At 41.1% G+C, this 21,906-nt stretch overlaps 1 protein-coding gene and 1 pseudogene across 6 annotated transcripts in view; both read left to right on the top strand.

Annotated features, from left to right (window-relative positions):
- Positions 1-20,878, top strand: part of TULP3 (TUB like protein 3) — a 65,695-nt gene extending 44,817 nt beyond the window's left edge. For 4 of the 6 annotated variants that reach the window (XM_045071693.1, XM_045071694.1, XM_045071696.1 and 1 more), the window contains 9 exons: positions 885-1,044; positions 1,699-1,875; positions 11,559-11,686; positions 12,073-12,270; positions 14,503-14,615; positions 14,916-15,030; positions 16,753-16,851; positions 17,252-17,423; positions 18,300-20,878. In XM_045071693.1, coding sequence (XP_044927628.1) covers positions 885-1,044; positions 1,699-1,875; positions 11,559-11,686; positions 12,073-12,270; positions 14,503-14,615; positions 14,916-15,030; positions 16,753-16,851; positions 17,252-17,423; positions 18,300-18,433 — 1,296 coding nt within the window. In that variant the 3' untranslated portion in view covers positions 18,434-20,878. The remainder of the gene's footprint in view (positions 1-884; positions 1,045-1,698; positions 1,876-11,558; positions 11,687-12,072; positions 12,271-14,502; positions 14,616-14,915; positions 15,031-16,752; positions 16,852-17,251; positions 17,424-18,299) is intronic. The other 2 variants (XR_006604270.1, XR_006604269.1) reach the window with 2 other exon arrangements.
- Positions 12,277-14,495, top strand: LOC123389635 (annotated as a pseudogene).
- Positions 20,879-21,906: the final 1,028 nt, after the last annotated feature.

Genomic DNA, 21,906 nt, shown 5'->3' with positions numbered 1-21,906 from the left:
TTTTTCTTTCAATTATAAAAGTAAGAAAGTTTATGGGGCGCCTGGGTGGCTCAGTGGGTTAAAGCCTCTGTCTTCAGCTCAGGTCATGATCCCAGAGTCCTGGGATGGAGCCCCACTTGGGGCTCTCTGCTCAGCGGGGAGCCTGCTTCCTCCTCTCTCTGTCTCTGCCTGCCTCTCCGCCTACTTGTGATCTCTGTCTGTCAAGTAAATAAATAGATAAATCTTAAAAAAAAAAAATAAGAAAGTTTACAAAAAACATAGAAAACTAGAAAAAGGAGAAAAATCCATATTCTGCCACCCAAAGTAATCACCATTCATGTATTTCTTCATCTTTTCCCTTATGTATAACTGTTCATGTATTTTAAGCTTGTGACCATGCTTGGATAATTATATAATTACTGTAAATATTTTATTTTATTTTTAAGATTTTATTTATTTGAGAGAGAGAATGAGAAAGAGAGAGCATGAGGTGGGGAGAGTCAAAGAGAGCAGCAGACTCCCCACTGAGCAGGGAGCCCTATGTGGGACTCAGTCCTGGGTCTCCAGGATCATGACCTGAGCTGAAGGCAGTTGCTTAACCAGCTGAGCCACTCAGGCACCGTACTATAAATGTTTTAAGTAAACTTGGATTGTGGACTCAGCTTGGCTAGAAATGCATTTGTATCATTTTAAATAGACCTTTAAAGGTGTTTGGTAAATATTTATTAAATGAAATGAGTGAATCCTTGTCCCTCTCTGTGCCTCAATTTTCTCATGTCTCAAGTAGGATAAATTAGTTTACAAGAGGTTTGTCAGAATTAGTGAAAAACAATAAATATTCAAAGCAGCTAGGTCTTGTTGTAACTCTTCTAGCTATAGTATTACTTTTTTTTTTTTCCCCCTAGAGAGCACTGCTGGAGAAGAAGCAGAGAAAAAAGCGCCTTGAGCCACTCATGGTACAGCCAAATCCAGAAGCAAGGCTTCGTCGATCAAAGCCAAGAGGTAGCGAGGAGCAAACTCCTTTGGTGGAACCTCATACCCCACAGAACGATGTCATCTTACATGGTATGTGTTAGGCCGCATCTCTTCCCACTAGGGCACAGTTTTCATAAAGATAGGAGAAGGCAGAAAGATTCTCAGATGGACCAAAGGGACAATATTAGCATCATTATTAGGTACCTTCTAAGACCCACATTCTGGGTCTTAGAGTGAAAATAAAAGCAATGGTTTAATTAGTGGAAGATACCCTGATGTTTGTACTTATCCTAGAGCTGTTGTTTTCATTGCCAAATGGTTTAGTCCATTTGTTTGAGGAACTTACGGTCTTGAATGTCATGTCATGTCATGGCAGAGTTAGCCATGACACCAGGAGTAGTAGAGAACACCCAGTCTTCCAATAACTAGGACTCAACGGACCACGTGCAGTGGTGAGCTGTTGACTTGGACAGGATCTGAACTTTGGCAGACCTACTTTGTTTTCACGGTCTTAGTCTTCAGTTTCTAAAGCATGACATCAGGTAAATTTTATTTAGTAACAGTCAGAACATGTTAATAAAATGAACACCAGTCTGAGTTGCTCTATTAACAAACATCCACATGGATGTTAAGGAAAGAGAAGTGAAACGCTTGGATGGTTCTTAATTCTGATCACATATACCAAAACAACCCACCAAATAACAGATAATACTTTCCTCTTTTCTCTGCTCTTTTGGACCCTAGGCATTGATGGTCCAGCTGCCTTCTTGAAGCCAGATGCTCAAGATTTGGAAACCAAACTTCACGTTCTCTCAGTAGGCTCCTCTGCTACAGAAGAAGATACTGAAGAAAGTGTTGATGGAGAAAGCACTTTGGAGACTGTGTCTAAGCCAGATCTCCAGGAGATTCTCCAAAAACATGGTAAGGATTGGTAACGAAGGTAAGGCAGTTAATCATCTTAGCCACGTATAATCTCTTCCTTTCCTTGCTTTCATTGTCGGTTAACAATCTAGATGGTGATGGTTCAAAATTGCTTGGAATGTGGCTTATGGCTTTACAGAGATGACAATATTAGACATCTTTGACATCTGAGAATTGATGATTGTCAACCACAATAATATTTACCCTCTTGCCTGAGAAAAACAAGATAATTACATATAAATTATCAGCAGCATTAGCTACTACACGTGACTATTTCTTTTTGACATCTTATTTTTAGTTCCCACTCCCTTCTTTTGACAGAGTTGCCACTCAACACCCCTACTCGGCCTCCATGTCACAGATTTATTGATCTAGTGATGGCTGACGAGGAATACAAATGGGATCAAAATATACTTAAGTTAATACTTTCCTCACTAGCGCCTACTTTCTGCCAGTTGGAGTTACCACTTCCACAAATATTCCTGTACACCCTAGAGAGCTCTTGTAGTTTTCTTTCCTTCTTAGAAAAATGATTTTCTATGGGAAGAAATTAAGTGTCCCCTTTTCAGGTGAGAAGACAGAAACCCGGTCATGAGTAAGTATTTATTGGGTGCCTCCTTAGTCATAGGTAGGCATTATAGGCCTGGGATCTGTGAATCAGGAGGTTCTATCACAGAATGGTAGACCAGATGTACATTCAAACACAGTCACATATTCATTCATTTAGAAAATAAGTGTTGAGTATATACTAAATACTGGACATTGTTATAGGCACATAGGCTACAACAGTACACAAGGGGTCCTGCCCTCCTGAAGTGTTTATTCTAATTGAGCCATCATGTACTTAAATAGCCAAGAGAGCATTGAGAGGGGTACCAACCCAGAGCTGAAGGTTTGGAAAGCTTTCCAGGGAGAGTGATGTCTAAGCTACAACCTGATGTAGGAGATAGAGCTGGCCAGTCCAGAATGGCTGGCCAACACAGTATGAGCGGATAAGGTGGGAAGAGGGACTAGCGAGGTGAGCCTGGAGGGGTGACTGGGCTCTGATTATATAGGCCAGTATAGGTCATATTAGGAACTTGGACTTTATTTGAAAAATAACTAAAACCTATGAGGGAATTTGATCTGAGGAATATTATCACCCAATTTGGGCTTAATGGGAAAACTAAGAAGAATTACGCTGCACCATAAGGAATTAATTGAAGGTGGGGGCAAGGCAAGTGTAGAAGCAGGAAGACTTAATGGAGAGATGGTTTGGCTGATGGCCTGACCTGGAGTTATAATGTAGTATATGCAAGAGTAAAAACCAGGGAGAACTAGAATTACATTGCTGGGGCAATGAGAAGGGACAAGAAAGGCATCAAAAGAGAACAATTAAGCTGAGCCAGGAAGGATGTGTGGCCTCCTGTTTACTGGAACATCTGTCAGCAGCTGCAGACTGACATTTTGAATGTCTCTTGTATGTCAGGCACTTGCCATACATTATCTCAATTAATTTAAAATTTATAGGGGCACTAGGCTGGCTCAGTTGGAAGAGCGTTTGACTTTTGATCTTGGGATCATGAGTTCAAGCCCCACATTGGGTACAGAGACTAATAAAAAATAAATAAACTTAGATATTTATAACAGTACTTTGCAGCATTTTTACATATTAGTCTCTCCATTTACATGTAAGAAAATTCTATATATTACATTTGTAATTATACATAGCCTCTCAGACAGGCTAGATAATTTGTCCATGGTCACATTGCTGGTAAGGTGACACACTTGGGTGGAAGAAAGAACATGTGCAAAGGTATTGGGTATAAAATCATGATATGTTATGAAAACCAGAACAGATGGCAGGAGCACAAGGTGTGGCAGCAGCCATAGTAAAGGGGGTCAGAACATAGCTCTGAAACCCGGGTTCTTGCTGGGTTCTGAATCTCAACTCTGCCACATCTGGCTGGGAAAGGGGGAGTACAGCTTTTCTTTCCTCTGCCTCTGTTTCCCTGTCTATAATAGGAATGTGATTGTGGCATTTCCCTATTATTTTACTACCACTATTGTTATGACAAAAGAAAGTGATTGATGTGGAGGAGTCAGAGCAAAGACAACCTTCATTTAATCAGAAGCTAAGTTATCCCAAGTCATCTAGCTATGTAGTGGCAAACCTAGATTTTCTGATTCTTAGTCTAGTTCTTTATCCCTTACTGTAGATACCGAGTTCTCCCCTTCTACACTGCCCTACGAAGTGATGGCTATGGTTGTTTTGTTTTGTTTTGTTTTTCCTGAGGACTGGCCCTTCTGAGAAACCAGGTGATTTAATGCCTTTTTACATCCCAACAAGTTGCATCTTGACCATAAAACCCATTAAACACTTTTTAAAAAAAAAGATTTTATTTTCTTGGAGAGAGACAGAGAGAAAGAGAGTACGTGAGTAAACATGAGCAGGGGGAAGTCTAGAGGGAGAGGCATACTCCCCACTGAGCAGGGAGCCTGATGCAGGACTTGATCCCAGGATCCTGGGATCATGACCTGAGCTGAAGGCAGGCACTTAACTGAGGCACCCCATTAAGCACTTTCTTGACTAAGATCTAGGATGTGTCAGTTTGGCAGATTATATCCCTTTAGTAGGTCCAGTTTATTTTTTCAACAAGTTTGGGAGAAATCTTTGAACTCCATTGTAAAACATATATTAATATAAGCTGAATTTTTGGCATAAAAGTGGCATTTGCAAACATACTACCAAGTGAAAATATCCATGATTGTGATGTTTTATGCTCTTTTGCTACAAAAGAAAAAAAGGTTAACATTTTAGAAAACAAAGAAAATACATCCTTCACAAACCAAAGAATTTTTTTAATAGTAGCTTTATAGGCATATAATCAACATACCATACTATTCACCCATTTAAAGCGAACAGTGGGTGTAGGAGGGGAAGATGGCAACAGAGTAGGAAGATCTTGGGTTCACCTCACCCCACGAATACAACTAGATAATTATCAAATCATCCTCAATACCCCAGAAGTTGCTCTGAGGACTGGCAGAACATATTCCACAACTAAAGGTAGAGAAAAGGCCACAATGAAGAAGGTAGAAATGTGGAGACATGGTTTGGGGGAGAAACAGGTCATGGCTGCTGTGGTGAGGAGGTAGCTGCATTCATGGAGAAGGGCAAGAGACAGATTAACACACAGGGAAGTGCAGGGGTAAACAAACCCCCATAGCAGTTGGAAAGCAAGAGGTGCTGAATTTCATGAGTTCCTGCAACCAGCAAGGTTTAAAGCCTGGAGTTCTAAAGGTCAGTGGGCTTGGTTCAGGGAGAGCCTGGAGAGCACTGTGCTGCTCTTGGAGGAAAGGAGGGCAAACAACCCATGGACATACAGAGTGGAAACAGCAATCTGAAGAGTGCCAGAGCACACAACGAGGAAGTTAGTTGTTCATCTTCGAGCATTTCCCAGAGAGACAGTGTTGGTGGAGACACCCCTTCAGGAGATACTGGCAGGCACCATTTCCCTCCTCTGCCCCTTAGTATAAGCGCACAGCCACCTGTGGGAACCAGTGCAGCACTGACACTTGCTACCTAACTTGCTTACACCAAGCCCTGCCTACCCTCACTGGGATGGGCCTACCCCTTCCCAGTCATGCATGCCTAGTTCGTTTGGAGGCTGCTGCCTCTCCTCCAGATGACCAGGGCAATACTTATATCAGACAAAATAGACTTTAAAACATATATTGTTAACAAGAGACAAAGAAGGACACTATATAATCATAAAGGGGACAATCCAACAAGATGATATAACGATTCTAAATATTTATGCTCCCCACCTGGGAGCACCCAAATACATAAAAACATTAAAAGCAAACATAAAAGAACTAATTGAAAATAATACAATAATGGTAGGGAACTTTAACACCCTACTACATCATTGGACAGATCATCTAAACACAAAATCAAGAAGGAAACAGTGGCTTTGAATGAGACCGTGGACCAGATGAAATTCAGAATATTCTGTCCTAAAACAACAGAATACACATTCTTTTCAAATGCACATGGAACATTCTCCAGACTAGATCACATATGAGGCCACAAAACAAGCCTCAACAAATTCATAAAAATTAAAGTCATACTGTGCATCTTTTCTGATCACAACACTATGAAACTAGAAGTCAGCCACAAGAAAAAAATCTCTGGGTTTTTTTTTCCTCTGGAAAAGACCATGCATACATGGAAGTTAAATAACATGCTTCTAAATAATGAATGGATCAACCAGGAAATGTAAGAAGAGATTAAAAAGTGCATGGAAATAAAATGGAAATGAAAACACAGTGTTCAAAACCTTTGGGATACAGCCAAAGCTATTCTAAGTGGCAAGTTTATAGCAATAGCCTACTTCAAGAAGCAAGAAAAACCTCAAATATACAACCTGACCTTATACGTAAAGAAGCTAGAAAAAGAATAGCCATATAAAACCCCTAAAACTAGCAGAAGGAAGGAAATAATAAAGATGAGAGCAGAAGTAAATGATAAAGGAACTAGAAAAAACAATAGAAGAGCTCAATGAAACCAGGAGCTGGTTCTTTGAAAAAAAAAAAAAAATCAATAAAATCGATGAACCTGTAGCCAGACTTGTCAAGAAAAAAAAGAAAAAGGGTTCAAATAAATAAAATCACAAATAAGAGGAGAAATAGCAACCAACACCACAGAAAAACAGTGAAAAGGGAATATTATGAAAAACTGCATACCAACAAATTGCAACCTGAAAGAAGTGGATAAATTCCTAGGAACATGTAACTTACCAAAACTGAAACAGGAAGAAATAGAACATTGAGCACACCAATTACCAGCAAATAAGTAACCAAAAAAATCAGTAATCAGAATCAATAGCCCAAGAACTCCCAACAAACAAAAATCCAGGACCAGATGGTTTCACAGTGTTCTACCAAACACTTGAAGAAGAGCTAATACCTATTCTTCTCAACTATTCCAAAAAATAGAAGAGGAAGGAAAACGTCTAAATTCATTCCTAAAGACCAGCATTACCTGATATCAAAACCAGATAAAGTTGCCACCAAAAAAACCCAAAACCCAAAAAACAAAAAACAAAAAAAACCCCTACAGGACAATTATCTCTGATGAACATAGATGCAAAGATCCTAAAAACAAACAAACAAACAAACAAACAAAAATAGCAAACTGAATTCAGCAATACATTTAAATAATTATTCACCATGCTCAAGTGGGATTTATTCCTAGGTTGCAAGGGTGGTTCAGTATTTGCAAATCCACATAATATATCACATCAATAAAAGAAAGGCTAAAAAACCATATGGTTGTTTTAATAGAGGCAGAAATAGCATTTGATGAAGTTCAGCATCCATTCATGATAAAACAAAACAAAACCCTCAACAAAGTGGGTCCAGAGGGAACATACCTCAACATAATAAGGGCCATGTAGGAAAAACCCCTGTGGAGCTAATATCATCCTTAATGGGGAAAAACAAAGAGATTTTCCCTTAAGGGAAATCTTTTTTCCCTTAAGAAAAAAGAACAAGGATGTCCACTGTCACCCCTTTTATTCAACATAGTACTGGATGTCCTAGCCACAGCAATCAGATGACAAAAAAAATAGAAGGCATCCAAATTGGTAAGGAAGAGGTAAAACTTCTCTGTTTGCAAATGATATGATACTATATATAGGAAATCTAGGGGCATCTGGGTGGCTCAGTTGTTGAGCGTCTGCCTTAACCTCAGGTCATGATCCCAGGGTCCTGGAATTGAGCCCCTCACTGGGCTCCCTACTCGGCGGGAAGCCTGCTTCTCCCTCTCCCATTCCCCCTGCTTGTGTTCCCTCTCTCGCTGTGTCTCCCTGTCATGTAAAAATATAAAATCTTTGGGGCGCCTGGGTGGCTCAGTGGTTTAAGCCTCTGCCTTCGGCTCGGGTCGTGATCTCAGGGTCCTGGGATCGAGCCCCACATAGGACTCTCTGCTCAGCGGGGAGCCTGCTTCCCCCTCTCTCTCTGCCTGCCTTCTGCCTACTTGTGATCTCTATCAAATAAATAAATAAAAATCTTTAAAAAAAATATAAAATCTTTAAAAAAGAAAAAACCCAAGGACTCCACCAAAAATCTGCTAGAACAGATAAATGAATTCAGTAAAGTTGTAGGATACAAAATTAATGTACAGAAATCTGTTGCATTTCTGTACACCAGCAATGAAGCAGCAGAAAGAGAAATTAAGAATGCAATCCCATTTACAGTTGCACCAAAAATAATAAGATACCTCGGAACACACCTAACCAAAGGGCTTAAAGACTCTGAAAACTGTAAAACACTGGTGACAGAAATTGAAGATGATACAAAGAAATGGAAAGACATTCCATACTCATGGATTGGAAGAACAAGTATTGTAAGAATGTCTATACTATCAAAGCAATCTACACATTTAATGCAATCCCTATCAAAATACCAACAGCATTTTTCATAGAGCTGGAACAAGCAGCCCTAAACTTTGTATGGAACCACAGAAGGCCCTGAATAGCCATAGCAATCTTGAAAAAGAAAAGCAAAGCTGAAGGCATCACAATTCTGGACTTCAAGTTGTATTACAAAGCGGTAGTAATCAAAAGGGTATGTACTGGCAAAAAAAAAAAAAAAAAAAAGACACATGGACCAATGGAACCAAATAGAAAAATCCAGAAATGAACCCACAATTATATGGTCAATTAATCTTTGACAAAGCAGGAAAGAATATCCAGTGGGAAAGAGTGTCTCTTCAATAAATGGTGTTGGGAAAACTGGACAGCAACATGGAAAATAATGAAAATGGACCACTTTCTTACACCAATCACAAAAGTAAGTTCAAAATGGATTAAGGACCTAAGTGTGAGACCTGACACCATAAACATCCCAGAAAAGAACACAGACAGCAGTAAGTTCTCGGATACCAAATGTAGGAACATTTTTCTAGATAAGTGCCCTGAGGCAAGGGAAACAAAAGCAAAAATAAACTGTTGGGCCTACATCAAAATTAAAGGCTCTGTACAGCAAAGGAAATTATTATTATTTTTAAAGATTTTATTTATTTACTTGACAGAGAGAGCACAGGTAGGCAGAGAGGCAGGGAGAGAGATGGGGGGGGGGAAGCAGGCCTCCCACTGAGCAGAGAGCCTGATGGGGGGGCTCCATCCCAGGACCCTGAGATCATGACCCGAACCTAAGGCAGAGGTTTAACCTACTGAGCCACCCAGGTGCCCCAGTTCAGTGATTTAAAATCTATTCTTTGACATCTGCAACCATCCTTACGATCAGTTTTAGAAAATTTTCATGACTTCCGAAAGAAATCTCATACCCATTAGCAGTCACTTCCGATTTCCTCCGACCCCTTCAGCCCAGGCAACTACCAGTTTACTTTCCATCTCTGTGGATTTGTCTATTCTGAATATTTCATGTGGTCCTTTATGAGTGTCTCCTTTCACTTAGCATGTTTTCAAGGTTCATCCATATTGTAGCACTTCATTCCTTTTTATTGCCAAATTAACATTCTATTGATGGATATGCTGCTGCTGTGTTTCTGTCATCAGTTGATGGCCCTTTGGGTTGTTTCCCCTTCATGCTATTATGAATAATGTTGCTATGAACATTCCTGTGTAGCTTTTGTGTGGACATATATTTTCTTTTTTTAAAAATATTTATTTATTTGACAGAGATCACAAGTAGGCAGAGAGGCAGGCAGAGAGAGAGGAGGAAGCAGGCTCCCTGCTGAGCAGAGAGCCCAATGTGGGCTTCATCCCAGGACCCTGGGATCATGACCTGAGCTGAAGGCAGAGGCTTTAACCCACTGAGCCACCCAGGCTCCCCTGGTTGGGAGCCTTTCACTTGAGATTAATTTTTTAACTGGCCTTTGTCTTATCCGTGGGTGTCCCTGAGCAAAGCTAATATCAGTGTATTTCTGAACTGTGTAAAAATAGTTCATAGTTGTCCCTTCTCTGAGATGGCTGACTGTGGGAAGGAAATGGTTTGGAGGAAAAAACCCACACTGCTTGTTGCTAAGTCTACTTGTAAATTCATGATTTAGATATGGGGGACAACTTTATCCTATAAAGAGAAAAGGAATTTAGTTTTGCTGTTGGGCAAATGATTCTTCCTGAGCCTGATATTACCAAATGTAAATTTGAGTACCATACTTCTCTTACAACACACAACATACTTTATTTTATGTCTCTGTTCTAGCCCTAGATATATTTCATAAACAAGAAACAAAAGAAGAAAGACTAAAACAAACAAAAAAACAAGAAAGACTACCACAGACTCCTCCTCAAACTCACATAAATGTGAGGATAAAATGAGAAAATAGTTTTTAATCAGTTAGTTTTAAATTTTTTATAAAAGGTGCTTCATAAATCCAAGGTAATAGCATTTTCAACATTCCCAACTCTAGTTAACTAGCCTAGAGATGAACAAAATGCTGGAAAACAAAAAAGTAACTGATATAGAGAACAATAGATTGTTGAATTTTTTAAGTTGCAGTGAACTATACCGTTTTAGCCATTTTTAAATGTACAGTTTAAAAATATAAATTTTTAAATAAATATTTACCGTTTTAGCCATTTTTAAATGTACAGTTCAGTGACATTAAGTACATTCATGTTGTTATGCAACTCTCACCACACAATACATCTCCAGAACTTTTTCATCTTCCCATAATAAATCTCTGTATCGCTAAATAATAACTCCCCATTCTTCTGTCCCCTGCTTCCCTGGTAACCACTATTCTATAAAATTTCTGTCTCTGTGAATTTGACTACTCTAGATTTCTCATATAAGTGGAATCATACAATATTTGTACTTTTTTAAAAAAATATTTGCTCTTTTGCAACTGGCTTATTTCACTTAGCATAAGGTCCTTCAAGGTTCATCCGTGTTGTAGCCTGTGTCAGAATCCCATTTCGTTTTAAAGCTGGTATGTATATACCACCATTTGCTTATTTGTTCATCAGTTGATGGCTATTTGGGTCATTTTCACCTTTTGGATATTGTGAATACTGCTGCTGTGAACATTGGTACATAGATATCTGTTTGAGTATGCTTTAAGTTCTCTTGGTATATACCCAGAAGTGGAATTGTGAGATCATGTGGTAATTCTATATTTAAATATTTTGGGAACCACCATACTGTGTTCCACAGTGCTTGCACCATTTTACATTGTCACCAGCAATGCACAGGTTGCATTGAGGAAGGGTTCCAATTTCTCCACATCCTCGCCAATACTTATTTTCATTTTTTTGATAATAGACATCCCAGAGCTTAGGAAATGGTATCTCATTGTGATTTTGACTTGCATTTCCCTTAAGATGAGTGCTGATGAGCATCTTTTCATGCGCTTATTGGCCATTTATATGTCTTCTTTGAAGAAATGTCTGTTTATGTCCTTTACCCATTTCTGGGTAAATGGTTATTTGTTTTGTTGTTTGTTTTGTTGTTGTTGAGTGTGTTTAAGGAGTGCTTTTCTATTCTGGATATTAAGCCTTTATGGAAAGGGAAAGCAAGGGATAGATCTAAGTGAGAATATGAAGAAAGAATTGTCTTAAGTCAGAATAGCTGGACTGTTTTAATCAAGAAAGTTGAAATTATATTTGGTTCAACAATTTATTTTTTTAAACCAGTGTTGGCAGTTTTTGACAGTTCTTCCTTTCTGCCAGGTATCTCAGGTAGTTTGAACTTCGATGAAGAGGAGACCGATGGGGAGGAAGAAGGGAATAAATTATGTCATTCACCATATTCAGAGGCAGAGAGACCCACTTCTGCATCCAGCCAGAAATCAACTACAGTACGTAGTTCAGAAATTTCTTCCTAGGCAACTAATTTAACTATTTCCCAAATGTATCTCTAGTATTTAAACACAATTACTGAATGAGGGTTCATTCAAAGATTGAAGCTCTAATTTAGACTTGAAGTTCATGACCTCCCTAATTTCTTGTGTCTCAAGCCAGCTCTTGTGAAGTCATATCCCATTTTTGTACTTAGCTCCTTCATTACTCCCAACAGTCACATACTTATTTAACTTCACAGAGTTTCCCGTTATTTCTTCAGAAAACTAGATACACTGGGCTGTATCATGAAATAATTTTGCCCATTAATTAATTGTTCCTGGAAGAGAACAAGTTGTTTTGTGATCCCACCTCCTCTTGCTCATGTGTATCGCTCTTCTTCTAGGATACAGGAGCTTCGGGAACTGCAGCCCAACAAATGGATAACCAGCTGGGGGAAGTGGAGAACTTAGAGGACTTTGCATATAGTCCTGCCCCTCGGGGTATTACAGTCAAGTGTCGGATAACCAGGGATAAAAAAGGAATGGATCGGGGTCTCTTCCCCACTTACTATATGCACTTGGAAAAGGACGAAAATCGAAAGGTATGAGAAGTAACTCTTAAGACAGATGTTGAGAAAGAGAGGAAGAATGTTGTGGGAACGGATTGTTGAAGGGTCATAGGATAGGAGAATAGCACTGGTTTCAGATCAAGTCAGCAACTCCCAGTTGCTGTGTTCTGTCTTCAAAGACCTCAGAGTCTCAGAGGTAAAATCTGCCCCACCCCAAAGAAAAAGAGTTTGATCCAGAATATAAGAAAATGGAAGAGAATATCTGAATGTAATTATTTGCCTCTCTATCCTATTTTTTGGTGGGGGGAAGGTGTTACTGTGTGCTCTTTGGTTTTTATTTTAATTATGGTAGGAACATGACACTGTGTGAGTTTTAGGGAATAGGAGGAACTGGAAATAGAGAAGGACATGCAACCGGAATGCCTTATTTCTCACGCTAGAAATTCTAATTTACTTCATTTCAAACACAAATTTGAGGCAATTTAATACTTGCCAACGAACACTGTATTTTGTTTTGTTAACGGGTCTAAGTGGATGATTTAAGAACATGAAAATGAGATGATGATTGATACCATTGTTATTATAACCGCTAATTTATTAAGTGTTTATGATGTAGCAGGCATGTGCTAAATGCTTCGTGTATATATTATCTCCTATAATCCTTACTACAACCTTGTAAGATAGGCTTTCTTACCCCTGCTTTATAGATAAGTAAGTGGGACTTAGGGAATATCCTGTTTCCCCTATAGTTGGAAAGACCCTTCCTCACCAAATTGGATGAAGTTTTTTTGAAAAAGCCACTGGAGGTTTTGGAGATAAAGCTGCAATAGTCCCCCACCCCCAATTTTTTGCTTTCTGTGCTTTTAGTCACCTGTAGTCACTGACATCTGGAAGCAGATTGGTCCTTCTTCTGACATCGGTTCAGCAGGTCGATAGTAGCCTAATGACCCCTCTCTTCAGTCTCATCACATAGGCATTTTATCATCTCACATTGGCACAAGAAGAAGGGGAGTACAGTACAGTGAGATATTTTGAGATGGAAAGACCACTTTTATTACAGTATATTGTTAGAATTATTCTGTTATTGTTGCTAATCTCTTGCTATACCTTATGCATAAATTAAACTTTGTCATAGGTACATACAGAAAAAAACTTTGTAGTGTTCAGTAGGCATCCACCGGGGGTTGGTGGATAAAGTGGTCTATTGTATGTGGAGAATCCAGCTAATTTTGGAAAGTTGTACAGTAGGGAAACCCTGATAGTGAATTCTGAGAGGCGTTATAAGGGTGAGAAAAGGAGATAAAGCCCCCAAGGTTGGTCTCCAAGAAAACACCAAATGGCAGATGACACTGTTGCCTCCAGAGGCACTGGGATGGGAGGCCACATGGCCTCCGCAGCCGTCAAGGCTAAGGAGCTCATGGCAGCAAGACCAAGGATGAAGAATGGATGCCTCTACCAGCCTAGATTGTCTGGTCAAGCACATGAAGTTCAGGTCCCTGGAGGAGACCTATCTCTTCCATCTGCCCATCAAGAAATCAGATCATTGAGGTTTTCGTGGGATCGTCCTTCAAGGATGTGGTTTTGAAGATCATGCCCATGCGAAAGCAGACCCATCCTGGCAGGCAGACCAGGTTCAAGGCATCTGTTACCATCAGGGATTACAGCAGACACATCGGTCGGTGTTCAATATTCCAATGAGGTAGCCCCTGACATCTTTGGGACCATCATTCTGGCCAAGTTCTCTAGTCCCAGTGCAGCGAGGCCTCCGGGAGAACGAGATCAGCAAGCCCCACACTATTCCGTGTAAGGTGACTGGCCGCGGCAGCTCTGTGCTGGCGTCCCACCCACGGCTCTGGGGCCCTGGCATCATGTGGGCTGCTCTACCTCCACGGAGGGCTGTCTAGCTACCCCGAGCAACTTTGCCAAGGCCACTTTGGATGCATCTGCAAGACCGAAAGCTGTCTGATCCTGAGCTCTGGAAAGAAACCATGTTCATGTTCACCAAGGCCCCCTCTCAGAAATTCACTGACCGTCTTGTAAAGACCCACACCAGAGGTTCTGTGCAGAAGACCCAGGCTCCAGCTGTGGCCACCATGTAGTTTGTACAGAAGAAGAATGAAGGCCAATTAAGCCTGTTAAAAACAAAAAAACCCGAAAGAGTGACTGCTTGGTACCTGATAGGCACTTGCTAAACATTTGTTAAGCAAATAGAAGATGGTGGTGGTTCTCTCAATATTCTTGAGTGACACTTTTTTCTTTTTCCAGATATTTCTTCTTGCAGGTAGAAAGCGGAAAAAGAGCAAAACATCCAACTACCTTATCTCCACTGATCCAACAGATTTATCTCGTGAAGGGGAAAGTTATATTGGCAAACTCAGGTGAGAGCAGCATTGTATCACACCTGCTCTTTCTGATATTTTTATTCCTGTAATTTCAGAGGAATCTGTATCTCCTTTAAAGTGAACATGTACTGATTGTGTACTTTCAAGAAAAAAAAAGAAGTTAAGAGAAAATTTAAGTCCCTTCCTTATTTGAATGAGAAGTCTTTGAAACAGTGGTGAACATTTGGAGAACAGGCAAATGGGCCTCCATTATGTTCCATACCTGTACTAGATTTGTATTTGTGTGGGGAACAAAAATATAGATCATTAATGGTAACTTCTTCCTCTTGATTCTAGATCCAACCTCATGGGGACCAAGTTTACAGTTTATGACCATGGCGTCAGCCCGACCAAGGCCCAAGGTCTGGTGGAAAAGACCTATATCCGGCAGGAGCTGGCAGCCATCTGTTATGTACGTGCCATCCTCATAATGCATCTTTTCTTGAGTCTTTTTCCTAATTTCCTGGGTGTCCTGCTGGCACTTTAAAAGTAACCAACACTGAACTCACACTCTTCCCTCCCAAGCTTGTTTCTATTTCTGTGACCCTTCTTTTCTGTTGCTGGTTGCATTTTTCTCTGTATATTCAAGTTTTAATTATTACAAATTGCCAAGTTTGGTTCTGGCCAGAGGTTACAACAAAGCAGACTGATCTCTTTTTTTTTTTTTTTTAAGATTTTTAAAAATTTATTTGAGAGAGCATGAGCTTGGAGAAGGGTAGAGGGAGAGAGGAGAGAAGTGGGCTCACTGCTCACCGTGGGGGGCTTGATCCCAGGACTCTGGGATCATGACCTGAGCTGAAGGCAGATGCTTAACTGACTGAGCCACCCAGGTGCCCCCCCCCTTTTTAATTGAGGTGTAATTGGCATTTCGGTTTCAGATGTACAATGTAATGATTTTATTTTTTAATTAAAACAATATTTAATTTTTAAAAAAAGATGTTATGTATTTATTTAGTTGACACAGAGAGAGAGAGAGCATGCACAAGCAGGGGGAGTGGCAGGCAGAGGGAGAGGGAGAAGCAGAGCCCAATCCTATGACCCCAGGATCATGACCTGAACCAAAGGCAGACGGTTAACTGACTGAGTCACCCAGACGCCCCCAGATTTACTTACTTATTTGAGCAGGAGAGCATGCACATATGTGCATGTACACACGTGAGTGGGGCGAGGGGCAGGGGGAGAGAATCGCCAAGGAGACTCTGTGCTTCGTTGGAGCCCAATGCTAGGCTCCATCTCAGGACCCGTGACATCATGACCTGAGCCAAAACCAAAAAAAAGTTAACCAAGCTTAATCAACTGATCCACCTCAGTGCTCTAATGAAATGACTTTATATATGTATGTATTGCAAAATGGTTATCCCGGTCAGTCTAGTTAACATCCAACAGCATACATGGTTACACTTTTTTTCTTGTGTTGAGAACTTTTAAGATCTCCTCTCTTAGCAACTCCCCTATATATAGTACTGTGTCATTATTATTTTTATTTGCATAGCTGACACGCAATGTTACATTAGTTTCAGGTATATGGCTTAGGGATTTGACAGGTTTATCCATTATGCTGTGTTAATCGGGGGAATAGCTATTATCTGACTGTATTCCTTATGCTGACATGGGCATTTGAATTTCTTACCTCCTGGTATAGGCCCTATGTAATTTAATTTAATTTAATTTAAGCTAATGTAAATTAAGCTATAATTCTCACTGTATATCATATAATGCCATGCCCTCACTGGGAAATACATATTTATTGATGATAACAAATTGGGCAGTTTGCTCATAATTGTCAGATTTCACTTTTAAGACTTTACCTTACGTGTAAAAGGAGGTACCGTATTACTTTTCTTTTTTTGATTCCCTCTCTCTCTTCGTTTACCTAAAGAAATCAAATTGGTTTTGACGTCATTATTGGATATTTTACATGCCCAAGAAAATCTTGTGTTAAGCATGTGGTCTCTTCGTTAGAACAAGAGCTTGGTTTGGTGACTATTACATGCCTGCACTGATGTGTTTGTTATGTGTTTTACTCCATTTTGCATTAAATCTGTAGTTTCCTGTACAGGAAAAAAAAAAAAAGAATGTGGTCTCTTTTTCCTTTCTGTTCCTAAGTCCCTGCCTTTATTCTCCTATCTTCCAGGAAACAAATGTACTTGGATTTAAAGGTCCTAGGAAAATGTCTGTGATTGTTCCAGGGATGAATATGAATCATGAACGGATCCCATTTCGGCCACGAAATGTAAGTAAGAACAGATTTAATCAGCAAGGGAGTCTGAAGGACAAAATTACAGTACGAACAAGACCAATACAAAAAAAGTATTGATTCTCGGAGAACCCCCAAGTTTGAGTAGGGCTTGTACCCTTCTTTAGGAGAGAGATCACACCGGAACGGCAGGGTAAGTACAATTGCAGAGTATTTGCTAAAGTGGTTGATCCAAAATTGCTTAGCCTGCAAAGAGAAATGCTAGATAATCCATCAGAATTTTAAAATCTGCTTAACTTTTGGCTTTCTTTTTTTCTGCTGTACCCTTTCTGAAACGGAGAAAATACTCCCCTTTTCCACCTTCTACCTCACAGAGTTGAGAGCGAATGATTTCCTATGGTTCTCAGGACAAAGCAGTGATTTTCTCTTCAAACAGGACCACGAGAGCTTGCTTTCCAAATGGCAAAACAAAACCATGGAGAACTTGATTGAACTGCACAACAAAGCCCCAGTCTGGAACGATGACACGCAGTCCTACGTCTTGAACTTCCATGGCCGTGTCACTCAGGCATCAGTGAAGAACTTTCAGATAGTCCATGAGAATGACCGTAAGCCTGCAGGAAGGGTTGGGCGGAGTAGAAGGAAAGATGTTCTTACACAGCAGGGAAATGAGTGCTTCCTATCATTGACAGGAAGTCCTTATTCAGGGGAGAATTATTTTAAAAAGAAATAGTTTCTTTGAAAGACTCAAGTGCAGTTTTATTTATTTATTTATATTTTTAGAAAACTTATTTATTTATTTGGGGGCAGAGGGAGAGAATCCCAAGTGGGATCATGACCTGAGCTGAAATCAAGAGTCAGACGCTCAACCTGCTGAGCCACCCAGGCGCCCCTAACGAGGCAGTTTTATTTTTGTATTTATTTTTTAACTTTTTAAAAAGGATTTTATTTATTTGACAGAGAGAGACACAGCGAGGGGGGAACACAAGCAGGGGGAGTGGGAGAGGGAGAAGCAGGCTTCCCACTGAGCAGGGAGCCTGATGTGGGCCTCAATCCCAGGATCCTGGGTCCATGACCTGAACCAAAGACAGACACTTAATGACTGAGCCACCCAGGTGGTCCTAAGGTGGCAGTTTTAAAGTGAAACTTCTGAGCCCCTGTTTGGGAAGCAGAAGCAATGGCTCTCAGTAAGGCTTCCTCGGCACCTCTAGCCCTTGGAGTTTGTGCTGTTCCCTTCTGATCCTCTCATGCTAGTCCAGGAGTTATCTCCTGCTCCCTGAGAGGAATAGTAATGGAAACTTGGCTGCTGGTTAGCAGATGCTCACTCTTGTTCAGTGCCTCTTGCCATCCTCTTCAAGGTTTCCCATTGTAAAGGGACCCAGTGACCTATTTGCAGGACTTTTCTCTGTATCGTCAGTAGGCTTTCCCCCAGTATAGCCCCATTCTCTTCTAACATCCTAATTTCTTTCTGTTTTTTTTTCTAGCTGACTACATAGTCATGCAGTTTGGACGCGTAGCAGATGATGTGTTCACCCTGGACTACAACTACCCGCTGTGTGCACTTCAAGCCTTTGCCATTGGGCTTTCTAGCTTTGACAGCAAGCTGGCCTGTGAATGAGGAAACAGCAGGCACCTAGCTTTCTCACTCAGAGCTTTCAGGAGCCGATACTTGTCTCCTTTGCTTTTGCCCCAGGCCATGAAGAGCACCAGCCCGCCCCTTTGGGAGTAATCCCCGAATGTATGTATATGTGTCTATGTGCATGTGTACATGTGTATATGTGTATATGCACACACGCACATACATACCACTCAATTTCTCTGGGCTCCACAGACCAGGTCAGGGGTCACGGCTTCACCTGGGTGAGGGGTGGTTCAGAGCACAGAAGGTTCCTTTCCAGAGCACATTGGTAACTCCTGAGGGGACTGGCCAGCACATTCTGTGCCTCTGCGGTCAGATTTCCTACACTTGGGAACTTGCAGATAGAATCAGGTTCTAATGATTACTTCCCAGGATCTTTTTTTGGGGAAGACCTTTCCAGAGTGAGATAGTTGCCTAAATTGCCTTTAGTCTTCAGGTCTGCAGACTTTTTCTGTAAACGGCCAGAGAGTCCCTTACAGCTGCTCAGCCGCAGCCAGTTCAGAAACCCGGGAGTGTGGCCGTGTTCCACTGAAACCTGGTTGACAAAAACAAGCAGCACGCTAGATTTGGGATATTGCTGTACGTGATGGGCCTGGGCATCTTCCAGAATGAGCCCGTGGCTGTGACATCATATGAGTGGAACATATGAGTGGAACATGGATATCTCTAGGGAGCAGACTGGGGGTCCAAAGGTACTCTACTTCATCCGCATAGCTTTTACATTGTTTTTTATTTTTTATTTTATTTTTTAATTTTTTTTAAGCAAGCTTAAACTCACGACCCTGAGATCAGAAGTTACACGCTCTACTGACGGATTCAGCCAGGTACCCCTCAAAATTTTTTTATTTTATTTTATTTTTTTCAAATAAGCTTTATAGCCAACATGGGGCTTTTTAAAATTTTTACTTTTATTTCACTTTTTTTTTTTTTTTTTAAGTAAGCTTTGCTTTTAGCTTGTTTTGGTGATGATGGCTTCTAGAGCTTCGTTTACCTTCAGAACTGGGAAAACCCCACATGAGTGGCCATTTTGAGTGCACACAGGTAGCTTCATTCTGCCGTCCTACCCGAAGTACCCATGGGGGAGGACCACATCAGCCACTTTAGCACCCCACACGAAGACCTTCACGCTCACTTGGAAACAAATCTAGTATTATGTCGTCGTTATCAGAGCAAGCGTGGTATTAGAGCGAGCTTGCTTTCCTCCTGGGGCTTGGACGGTACTGACGTCATAGTCCCCCGCTGTCCCCCTTCCCTCAGAGCAGGCTGGCTGGCAGCCATCTCAGTCAAAGCGGCTCTGGCCAAATTTTGTGATTAGTGATGTGAGAAATGTATTGTCTCATTTCAGTTTAGGAGGACAGCATAAACTCTGGGGGTGACTTAGTCTCATTAAGACTGAGAGTAATTCGACAGTTGCCTTCATCTTCAATCCAGGAGTGCCTCCTACAGCCATAGGGCTGTGGAGCCATTAGTATAGAGGGACACACACACCTGTTCTTACCATGTAAGAGGTAAGAACATTATGTATGGAAACTTACCACTGACCAGCTAGCTGAACAAGCTCCACGGACCTTGTTAGGCAGAGCTCTGGGTCTTTCTTTTTAACACAAATATTATCAGCCCTCTAAAGCCTGGCTCATTGGTACAGATCACGCTCCTATCACTTTTCCTCACAGATCATAAGAGTTTTGCCAAGTCTTTCAGATTATTAGCACCTCCCAACAAATCCTAGGACTCTGCTTGCCACCAGCTCACCGGTCTCAGAATGCATCTGACTCTAGACAATGCAAGAGCTTTGTGAGTTCTACGTTCAGCATTGTTCTGCCCCCAAGCCTTTGTGCGCCTGAGCTTTTTGCCAGCATGGGGCAAGGAATCAGCCGCTCTTGTTCCATTATGTTTCCCTTCCGTGGACTTCCTTTGCGTCCCTGCTTCCTGTCGTTCCTTGCTCCACATCAAATAGCGACGAAGGAGAGAGCTGGGAGATGAAAAGACTCTTCGCTCGTCCCCCACAGGCGAGGCCTATCTGTTGTTTTGACGTGATTGGTTTCCATCTCAGGCGTGTTTCCTATCAAGTGCTGGTTTCCATCTCAGGCGTGCTTCCTATCAAGTGCCTCATTCATAGAAGTGCCCTAACGCGCCTGACAGACCTCTGGCACCACCACTGACGTACTGTCTGATCCGCCCTTGTTGAAAACGGAAAGCTGTTCACTTCTCTCCAGTTGCAGTAGATGACCGCGTCTGGGGATACGGAGCCTGACAGGATGGCTGGATCTAATCCTGCTTCCTCCTGCTCTGTCTGGCTCTAAGACATCCATCCATACCCCAGCTTCAGGTACTCTCTGCTTGAGTGTGCAGGCAATTGGTTTTACAGAAATCATATTTATAACTTTTGTATGCTACAGAAATAAAAAATAATTTATATAAAAATGTGAATGTCACCAGTCTTCTGTACAAAGTCCCATCCCTTATGGAGTTCCCATTCTGGAATGTTCCGGAATAACCATTTTCATCCTGTGAATCAGGATGCTGTCATCCCAGGATAGCAGGAGTCTGCAGACTCAGAAGTCTGTCTCATCATGTTCGTGACACCAGGGATTTTCTAGATAGATGATGGAGCCAAGAACTGAGCAAAGGGAGGGGGCCACAGAAAGGTGGGGTTTATACTGTTCTAGATACCTGCATCCGTCGGCCTCCTGGATCTTCTTTGTTGGCATCAGTTAATGATTCAATATCTAAAACTGAAGTAGACCCTGTCTCTTGCCTCTGAGCGTTCACATTTCAGAGCTACCTTACAGAGAGAGACAAGTAGAAAAAAAATTATGTGTTCACAAATCTTTACTAGGCCTTCCCGCTCTTATCAGTGTCACAGTGAAAATGAGTCACATGGAAGGAAGCAGGAAGAGCGTAAAAGTCAGGATGAGAGCTGGAGTCAGAGTTAAATTCTTATGCCTTGGTTTTTCTTTTTCACATGGTTCTTTTTGGCTACGGTGCACGACTGGCTAAACGGATAATTTATGACACAATTCTTTGTATACTTTTCAGTGACCAGGAGTAATATCAATGCTTCAGTGGTCATTGACGTGAAAGATATCAGCAAGTGGTTTTTAAAAATCTAAAACAGGCCTACAAAAGGTTCTTTTTGATCCAGAAGTTTAGCAGATCACACAGCTAGCATCAATCCAGTTCCTTTAAACAACATTATAGGCACAGGAATAAAGCAACAGTTTGAGCCAAAACCCAGGGTTTGACCCCTTTTATGCTGGTGATTTGCCATGTGCCTCTTTCCTCCTCTCTATATTGAGAGGTCTTGAACTATATGATCTTCAATTCTTGCACACAGTTCTCCCCACTCATGCTGACAACAATGTGGAATTCCTCTACTTGCATTTGGAACTGAACTCTCTGGTTATCTTCTGGACAGCATCATGCTGTCCATAGCTGAAGATATTGCTGGC

Source organism: Mustela putorius, unplaced genomic scaffold (genome assembly GCF_011764305.1).
Source record: "Mustela putorius furo isolate JIRA1106 unplaced genomic scaffold, ASM1176430v1.1 tig00003988_pilon_pilon_pilon, whole genome shotgun sequence".
Taxonomy (NCBI): domain Eukaryota; kingdom Metazoa; phylum Chordata; class Mammalia; order Carnivora; family Mustelidae; genus Mustela; species Mustela putorius.
This window is presented reverse-complemented; position numbering and strand designations above follow the sequence as displayed.